At 40.9% G+C, this 10,157-nt stretch overlaps 1 protein-coding gene across 2 annotated transcripts; it reads left to right on the top strand.

Moving 5' to 3' along the window:
* The first annotated feature begins 6,096 nt into the window (after window positions 1-6,096).
* Window positions 6,097-9,340, top strand: LOC115749352 (glycerophosphodiester phosphodiesterase GDPD1, chloroplastic-like). Of its 2 annotated transcripts, XM_030686118.2 has the most exons (8): window positions 6,099-6,431; window positions 6,534-6,709; window positions 7,686-7,745; window positions 7,877-7,957; window positions 8,048-8,248; window positions 8,335-8,430; window positions 8,545-8,741; window positions 8,846-9,340. In XM_030686118.2, exons 1-8 carry the CDS (start codon window positions 6,332-6,334, stop codon window positions 9,066-9,068), a joined length of 1,134 nt encoding a protein of 377 aa, XP_030541978.1. In that variant the 5' UTR covers window positions 6,099-6,331; the 3' UTR covers window positions 9,069-9,340. The 2 variants fall into 2 exon arrangements, with proteins under 2 accessions (XP_048136301.1, XP_030541978.1); XM_048280344.1 differs by lacking the exon at window positions 7,686-7,745 and having other exon boundaries at window positions 6,097-6,431.
* The last annotated feature ends 817 nt before the right edge of the window (window positions 9,341-10,157 follow it).

Genomic DNA, 10,157 nt, shown 5'->3' with positions numbered 1-10,157 from the left:
TTCATGACTTGTGAAAACGTTTGAGGATCATTCTCGGCTCCTACATTATAGTCGGATTCTCGTAAATACACAACATAATCACTAGGAATTGCTTATTTATTCATTCCAGTAGTTCTTTTCAATGTTGCATCAACGTTCTCCTGGGAAACATGTTGTTCAACGGTTTCTAGTAATTGTTGAACAATTGGATCTACTAGATCAATATCAGCGGGTTGTGGAGTCTCAATTATTGGTTGTTCAATAGCTGGTTAGGCTGGAGGAACGTTATGAATAACAAGCAATCTAGTACTTGATGTGGAAGGTTAAGCATATGAAAGATCTTTCTCAAGAACAAGGTTCCCAAATTGATCGCTGCCACTAATTAAGTCATTTTCAAAAAACTTTGTGTTTCTCAACTTCACGAATCTAGTGGTATGAGATATACAATAAAATCTGTATCCATTGGACTTTTCGGCATGTCCAATGAAACATTCACTTATAGTCCTTGGGTTTAACTTCTTTTCCTGTGGATTGTAGACTCTTACTTCAAACGGGCATCCCCAAACACGTAAATGTTGCAAAATAAGTTTCTAACTCTTGAATAACTCAAAAGGCGTTTTTGGGACAGCCTTAGTCGGAACTTGGTTCGATATGTGTGCTGCCGTCTTAAGAGCTTCAGTACACAAGGACTTAGGAAGTTTGGAGCTACTAAGCATACTCTGCATCATGTCCAATAAAGTTTGATTTTTTCTTTACGCTACACCGTTTTGAGCCGGAGACCCAAGCATGGTGTATTAGGCAATTATCACATGTTTTTTGAAGAAACTTCACAATTGGATCAGGTGCTTGTCCATCTTCAGTGTATCTGCCATAATATTCTTCACCTCTGTCTAATCATATGATCTTGATTTGGTTACGGCATTGTTTATCTACTTCGGCTTTAAATACCTTAAAGGCATCTAAAGCTTCGTGCTTATTATGAAACAAGTAGAGATACATAAAATGCCGGTAATCATTTATGAAGTCATGAAATATTTCTAACCATGTAAGTCCATGCCCGGACAATAAATATCTGTCTGTATGATTTCTAATATTTTCGAGCGCCTCTTGGCACCTTTCTTTGACTTGTTGATCTATTTTCCTTTTATGCAGTCCACACAAGTATCATGATCAGTAAAATTCAAAGTACCGAGTACCACATTATTTACTAATCGTTTAATTCTATCTATGGAGATATGTCCCAATCTCCGGTGCCACAACATAGAGGAATCTTCATTCACAACACATTGTTTTATGCCAGCGTTATCGTGAACATGCATCGCATTATAAAAGACATTGTCTTGTAAATTAATTTGAAAAAAACCATCAGACAGAATGCCATTCCCAACAATTTCATATTTAAACGACAAACTAAAGGTCAAGTCTGAAAAGTTAAATGAGTAACCAAACAATAATAGTTTTGAAACAAAAATCAAATTTTCAGAGAAACTTGGTACATAAAAGATCCTTTCCAAATTCAAAACAAAGCCACTATTGAGAACTAATTTGCATGTCTAAGAACTTCTACATGCGAACGCATCTTGTTTCCAGAATAGATCCATTGTTCACATTCTACTGGTTTCCTATGATTTTGAAAGCTCTGCAAGGAATTCGAAATGTGGATTGCAAATCCAGAATTAATCTACTAAGTGTTGTGACTCACATCAATCATATTAGATTCATAACAAATATATGAGGTTGGATTACCTTTCTTCTCGAGTCATGCCTTAAATTGCTGACAATCCTTCTTCATATGCCCCATCCTTTTACGGAAAAAGCATTTGGATTCCTTCTTAATGTCAACTTTAGAAGGTATTTTACCATTTCCCTTCTACTTGCCTTGCCTTTTAAATTTGCCTTGTATTATCAAATAAACAATATCTCCCGATTCCATAAGTAGCCTATCTTCCTCTTGAACACACATGGTCATGAGTTCATTAATTGACCATTTGTCATTATATATGTTATAAGAGATCTTAAAATGTGCATACTGTTGGGGAAAAGTATTCGGGATGTAGTACATAAGGAATGATTCAGATATATCAACCTAAATATTCTTTAGCTGAGCCACTATGTTCATTATCTTCATAATGTGCTCACGCATATCTCTAACACTCGTGAGCTTCAATGATGAAAACTTCATAATTAAGGTCATGCCATGCGCCTTTTCCGAAGTCTCAAATTGCACACCAATGGCCTCCAACAAAGCCTTAGCATTGTTATTGCGAGAGATCGAACCATAGATACTAGGAGAAAATTTTGTCCTTATGAACATCGTACTAAGGCGATTGGATCGCTCCCATTATTCATAAAGGGCTATCTCGGCTTCAATGCTCGTATCGGTAAGAGCAGGTGGTTCATTTTTCCTTATAGCATAGTCAATGTCCATGCACCCTAATTGAAGAATGATTAACTCCTTTCAAATTTTGTAGTTTTCACCATTCAGCACGGGAACATCATTCTTAAATTCAAAAAAATTCACAGGTGGTAAAACTGCATAATAAATAAAATAAATATGCTTACGACACAATATTTAAGGCAAATTCACTTAATTCATGTTTTACCAATGCAAAACATGTTATATAATATGAATCAAATAACATAAAAAACCGCATGTGGGCTAAGTTTCTAATTTTAATAGATTCATAATAAGCATACGATGAAACTATCATATTATATTCCTTTTTCCTAATTCATGTGGGGAAATTAAGAAAAATAATATGGTATTTCAACCTAATTAATCTTATTATTATAATGAATATTCATGTGGGATAAAATTCATTAAATTAATATAATTAATTACAATTAAATGTCTTTGCTATATGTGATCTAAAGGCTCTTAATATATAATTTTAATCAATTAGAGTTACTGTGGCTAATCTCTAATTAATTAAAAATATATAGATCACTAGACATTTAGTTTCTTGCAAAATATACTTCATATTGCATATGAGGGCAAATCTATAAATTTACTTGGACAGGGATTGAATTGTAAATTAACTGAATGGGTAAAATCGTAAATAAACTTAATGGAGGTTAAAACTGTAAATTTCTGGCCCAATAAGGACAAAAAGGTTTATTCACGACGCAGGGGGCAAAACCGTGATTTCGGCACCCAAAACTCATGTGGGCAAAAAGGTTCTTTCCCCATAACAAACAGTTTTTTGCTGCCCCCACGTGGGCTGCCTGCAGCCCGCACGAGTAGAAGTTTCTCTTTTGTTCGCACACGTTCAATATATTTTATTTTATTTTATTCCTTTCTTTTAAGAAACCTGCTGCCCTATCTGCCCAGGAAGGTTGCCCGCAATCGATCGTCTTCCTCGCGCGAATTTTCCTTTCATGAACAGAAGCTTTTCCGTCGTGATTTCACCGCTCATTTCACCGTTCATATCTCCTCCGGCAGCCCATTATAGACCGAATTAATTGGTGGGTTTTATGCAACATGCCGGCACGACCACATAGATCCGAGAATCAATGGAAACGGTGAAGAATTTTTCCGGAATCAAGCAAAAATCTGTGCGGACGCAAACCTTAAAAGTTGCAAACTTCAATCACTTAATTTGCCTCTAGCGAACAACCAAATGCCAATAAACCTTGGGGCTTTTGTTCCCCATGACAAGGCGACTCTACTGTAACGAAGGTAGGCCATGACTTGCCGGAATTTGGCCGGAATCGGCGAAAAACTCCCCGGCCAGAAAACCCCAAATTTGCAATTTACCCGTAACCCACGAAAATTGCATCCAAAACACATAATTCATTCATAAATTAACGGTTAACATCAAGGTGGAGGTTTTAACGCTACGATACCAAATGTTAGTAATTCTAAAGACCGAATGCCCGATTATACGTTGTCAAACAAAAACGCGTATGATCAGAACCGAATGCGGAAAAGTAAAGAATTTTTACTTACCTCCAGCTATTGATGAAGACGATTGATAAATAGGAATTCGTGAAGCGTTGTACGATTGATGACAGGTGCCTCTAGCCAATTGCCCTCTGTATGCATTGGTGCGTGTTCTCTCCGAAAACGTGTGTTTTGAATGTATGTTAGAATGAAAATTGATGATTAGAGGGTTTGGTTTAGATGACCCTTTTATACTCTCCTCTTCGTGCTCCTTCGAATAACGTTGTCCATCAAGACGTTATCATAACTTTTGAGCGTCGTGACTCTTGGGTTAGAACAGTTATCACTCTAGTTAATGCAATCAATATAACGTTAATGGAATCAAATATGAGATCACATTATCTATAAAATATTATAGCATGGTTGACTATGTAGATCAACTTTATTGGTATCAATAAGTGGAGATAGACTAGGAACATAATCCACGACCCAAAAAGGAAAAGAAAATAAAAAGCCTAGGAACGTGCTTTGTTACCATTGGATTGACTTTCAATAATGTTAGTGGATTGAACCATCCTGGTCTTGACAGAGCGTCATTTACAGTATTAATAAGGATTGGCTTCGTCGCATCTTCTCATGGTGGAATCCATGTTGGACTTTGGACCAACATCCCTTAACTGCTCTTCAATTTGATGTCTGGAATTTCAACTTCTTCATGTCGATTCAGAATATGCAACTACCTTTGTCACCAGTTCACGGCAATGGATTTTTGTTGCCAGCAACATTGTCGAGCTCTTGTTGAATTCTTCCACTAAGCGTGCTAAAAAAGACGTTTCACCAAAGACGTGATGAAACATCCTTCAAGAATATAGACGGATGGATATGCGAATCGACAAAGGTTGTGAAGATTCTTCGTTGAGTAAGAGTGAGCGATTCTAGGAACTTACCCGTCTGAATTGATTTCTTATTGTTTTGAACCTAAAATTTATCATGTATACCTTAGAACCTAGAACATCAATCCTACCTTGTCACAAGTTCCAAGGTCAGTTATAAGGTCTACCAAAGTTCCACCTGTATTCTTAGTTAAACGATTTCTGAAAATGAAAGCTCAAACATGGTTCAAGATTACACACTCATCATCGGAGGTCATGAAATACTGCGGGATCGCGTGAATTCATTGAACAAGAAAAACACAAATACTTATTTCAAGTTTCACCTCTTGGAACCACCCTTTCGAACCGGCTCCCTAATTTTTGAAACCAAGAACGTACCATGTTTCCACCGATTCGATTCTCCGGTTCTCGATTCCACCCCGAAACCATACTTACTCCTAATATTGAGTTCTATGATTGACTAGAGAGACTTTACAAAGAGCACAACTGGGGCTATTTATAACCCTCTTTCAATCGTTATATACAATGTTATTAGAGAAGAAATAACTTCCTAATATTATTGGTAGTCTTATCCACAAGAAGCTACACATCCAAAAATTACATTACTCGACACTTGCGTGTCGATATTAATGAATCATCTCTGGTGAAAGTCATCATTGGTAACCGATAGTTGTTGTCGATAAATTCATTGGAGAGTTGTGTATTCTCTTCAAGTTGTCGACTGTTCTGTTCATCGATCACTTCCATATACCAAACTGTGCTATTATCGACTAAATCTTTTTCTTGTCGATTGTAACCAAAAGCTCGTCGTTTTTTTAGGTGTCAGCTCTTCACACGTACTAATGAGCTCCGATCAAATCAGCGTAATGTGTCCCCCTTGGCTTGGTCAAGAACATGCCTACCTTCTCATGACTAATCACGCCCTTTAAACAAAGCTAACGATGGAATTACCGGCTATTATGCGAAGCGCGCCAAACGATAAGAGGGCAAGGCAACAGACGAACAGAACTTGGAATCGACCCCGGTCTTTTTACTTTTTCCCCAAATGATATTCCTCGGCATATTCCCCAGAAATCTCTGCAGGCGTCCCAGGTGGAGTAAGGTTAGCGTCAATGGATATCTTAAGAACGCAATTCAAAAGCTACCCCAATAATTTCAGGGGACTCAGATGCAGATGGAGCACCGCGAATTGTGGGAAAAATCCAGACTTTTTCCATTTTCAAGATCGCAAGCCTCACGAGTCACGACCCAGAGAGAGAGAGAGAGAGAATATTCCTCCAGAAAACAATGTGATGTGCTGGGTCTCTAATCCTTTCCGACCGAACCCTCTTCGGACATGCCCGACCCAACGAGATTATGTAGAAAAATCCTGATAAAATTGCCACAACGAGCCAATTATCTCTAATGGGTTTTTGAGTTCCAACGCTATAAATACCGCTTCCTTCTTCTGTGATTTCACGAGACGGGAGAGGCGATTGAAATTCCCCTTCTGTCCTCTTCATTCTTCTTCTTCTTCTTCTTTGCTCTGTTTCTCTCTGCGAACGTTGAAAGGAAAAGAACAAGAACAAGAACAAGAATGGCTCTGAAAGCAGTTCACGTCTCCGACGTGCCGAGTCTCGATAAGGTCCCGGATACCGCCGCATTGGGCCTCTCTCCCCAACCCCGCTTCCTTCGAGGTGCGTCAACTACGTATCACTTATCTATTCTGCTTTTTCTTGTTCCTTCTTCTTTTGAGCTTATTGCGATTGTTGTTGTGTCGACGTTCCTTCGGTGCGTAGAAGCGAACGAGGTGGACGGCGAGCCGAAGAAGATGGTGGTGATCGGACACCGAGGAAGCGGGATGAACGCGGTGCAATCGGGCGATAGGAGGATGCGAGCCATCAGAGAGAACTCGATCCTCTCTTTCGAGGCCGCCGCCGCTTTCCCCGTCGGCTTCGTCGAATTCGACGTTCAGGTAGGACACGGATTCTCAACGAATTGGCTGTTCCTGTCGATACGGAGTGCGCGATTAGTGCCGGGAGAGAATTAAGAGTTTCTGTTCTTGTCATAAAATACGTTTGACGAGTTTTTAAGCCCGGAAGAGGCGCTCGGCGAACACAACCCCGACTTATTGCAGCAGTTTCGCAATAAGAAAAATGTTTCAATGAGAGTTTTACGCGGTTGTGGAGGTGATCGGAGACGCTGTGGGATCACGCGTCGCCGGCGGGATTTGCCGGTTGGATGATTAGGATGGAGAAGAGGGTGTTCTTGTTTTGCGGAGACTTGAAAACAGAGTCCTGGTTTCCAGGGGAACAGCACGTGACACTCGCAGAGATTTTCTCGTCTTGCTGTCTCTGCTCGCCGCGAACGCGTCGCACCTTTCCCAGAAAAGGAAAAAATAAAAATGTCAGTTCATGACCGAAATCGAAACACGTAAGAGGGTGAGGTCACGGGGTGTTCCAGCTTCTTGTCACCTGTCCTCTCCAATTCTGTGGTCCTAACTAGAAACAAAGAAAGCAGCAATTCAATGGATAGATTCGCTACGTCGGCGTATCAAATCAAGATGATGCAATAAATCATCGTTTGACCAACTTTTTTAAGAAACCCATTACCGCTTATTATATACCGATCGATTTCGGGTTCTTCGACTCTCGTCTTGATATATAATCCCTCTCCATGCTTCCTTCTAACATAAATCCGCGGATTATTGGTCGAAACCTCGAAGCGTGAGCTCCATTTCATGTTTGAAGCTGTAACTAGAAGAGCTGTTCAGTTTTTTTTTCTCTTACTTTGCTGTAGAATTGTTATCTCGAATTTTCTGGGGGACTGATTGGTTTTACTTGCTGGTGTTTTTCTCTCTCTCTCTCTTGCTTAAAACTATATTGGTGATCATCGAAGAGCCCCGTAGAAGCAACTGTGTTGTAAACCGAAAAACGAAACTGTTTTTGTAGGTGACCAAAGATGACTGCCCAGTCATTTTCCACGACAACTTTATCGTCTCCGAACACGAGGTTGGTGATCCCCGCCGCTTGTAATTCACTTTGCTTTGTGCACTTGATTGACTGATCTAACAGTTTTTAGCTGCGTTCCTTTCCTCCTCCTTTCCTTCCGATCGTAAGCTGAATTCGGTCCTTGATCACAGGGAGAGGTCATTGAGAAAAGGGTTACGGACCTCACCTTAGACGAGTTTCTCTCGTACGGACCCCAAGAGTCGCCTGAAGAGGTAATCCGACGATTCTTCCATTTCGCGTCTGTCATCAAGATCAGCGAGAGAACGATGGCTCACGGTTCGACACTCTGTTTCCAATTCCAGGTAGGAAAGCCTCTGTTTAGGAAAACCAAGGATGGGAGGATATTCGAGTGGAAGGTTGAGAATGATGCTCCTCTATGCACCTTGCAAAAAGCGTTCGAGAAAGTCCATCCCTCGATCGGCTTCAACATCGAATTGAAGTTCGATGATCAGATTGAGTACGAAGAAGACGAACTCGTCCGTATTCTTCAAGTTATTCTCGAGGTATGCTTTCGAAAGACAAATATTCTATGTTCTGGTATGATCTCTCTGCCTTTTTGGTACGTAAAGTCATGATTTTTCTTGAGCAGGTAGTGAGCAACTATGCCAAGGACAGGCCTATCCTGTTGTCAAGTTTCCAACCTGATGCAGCCATTTTGATCAGGAAGCTGCAAAGCACTTACCCGGTAAGATCACTCTCGATTTGCTCGTGGAGCATCCGATTCTATGGATAACAACCATTTGATGATCATCCATGAATGACCCGTCTTCGTACTTGTTGCGATCGACTTCTGATGCAGGTGTTCTTCCTCACTAATGGAGGGACTGAAATTTACAAGGACGAAAGAAGGAACTCGTTGGACGAGGCGATTAGGGTATGTTTAGCCGGCGGACTGCAAGGGGTCGTGTCCCAAGTGAAGGCCATCTTCAGAAATCCCAGTGCCATCAACAGAATCAAGGAGTCCAATCTCTCCCTAATCACCTATGGCCAGCTAAAGTGAGCTTTTTATCAACGCCTCTTTTTTTCCTCCTGTCTTTTTTTTCCCTGCCTTGATCATTTCCATTTCACATCTTCAACTGATGATGCATGCCTTTGAACAGTAACGTTCCCGAGGTCGTGTACATGCAATATCTGATGGGCATCGATGGAGCGATCGTCGATTTCGTTCCGGAGATCACGGAGGCTGTCTTGGACATCACAGGCCCTGCCAAGGAGGGCGGGGGAGAGACGGGATCAGCAGCAGAGGCCAAGGCCAAGCCCCGGTTTTCGCAGCCCGAACTCTCTTTCCTGCTGAAGCTGATACCGGAGTTGATACAGTCCTGAAAGTGTCTTTCAAATTGTTCAGAAAGAACCAATTTCTGTGAAACTCCACCTAACATTTTAGCAAGTCTAAATGCCCTCATTGTCCTTCTAATCACCCCCAGGGCTCTTTGTTCTTGGAGAGTAGCGGCCATGTTAGTGTACAGATTAGTTTCTCACTCGCTCTTCCCTCTGGTCAGATCCTGTTGCTTGGTTGTACTCTTAACCCCAAGTGTTCTTGCAAGAAATGTATGGTTTGAGACTCAGAACGGTGTTGTTGACAAATGCTCATGTGACAGACTTTTATTCACTGTTAGAATGACAGCATATCGTGAGCCGCAAGAAATAAGTAATAAATAATTTTTTTGGATCTACTGCTTTAAGAATTTGTGACTCGAAACATGCTTTTACTCTCATAATCATCAAAAAATTGTTATGCTAGCAAAGTCTCGTTCTCGTTATGCTAGCGGAGTTTGGTAAGAACGAGAAGATACAACATGAGAGAGCAGATCTCCATCCATTTTTAATTTGTGGTGCACTATAGATTCATGGATGGATCACTGTATGTACATTTAAGGAGCACGTCTCGCTGACATTGTCCCTTAATGCAGACCAAATGCCAAACAGCTGACTGTGATTTCTGTGTTGGGCCCAGCCCACTAGAACTGCTTGTGGGCTGTCAGTGTCCTTCATCATAGGATGCTTCGTAAGGTTGTCCTAACTCAACTAGACTAGATCATTGTGGCGGGATTGGGCAGGCTCGGGACCACAAAAATGCCCTGGACGACTCTGCCCCACCCCGTCCCCGTCCCGTCCCGTCCGGTGCTCGTCGTTAGCCAAGGCTCAATGGACTCAATTCAATTTCATGGGATCTCTCATTCACATTGTTTTTTTTTTTCCATCAAGTACGTTTTATAGAACTCTTGGGTCCCGAAATTTGGAGTATCCTACTTTTACGCAATTCACCCGGTTCAACAACCAATCGATATTTCACTATCAAGGGCGCAATAATATTTGTAGTAGTGGTCATATATTGTATTAACAATCTAAATATGGTCGGAAGAAAAAAATTTACAGGGCTTCTTCCTGTACCTAAGAATTCCATTGGACCCA

The sequence above is a fragment of the Rhodamnia argentea genome, chromosome 6 (assembly GCF_020921035.1).
Source record: "Rhodamnia argentea isolate NSW1041297 chromosome 6, ASM2092103v1, whole genome shotgun sequence".
NCBI classification, from domain to species: domain Eukaryota; kingdom Viridiplantae; phylum Streptophyta; class Magnoliopsida; order Myrtales; family Myrtaceae; genus Rhodamnia; species Rhodamnia argentea.
Note: the sequence above shows the minus strand (reverse complement) of the source record. Positions and strands in the feature narration are given on the sequence as shown.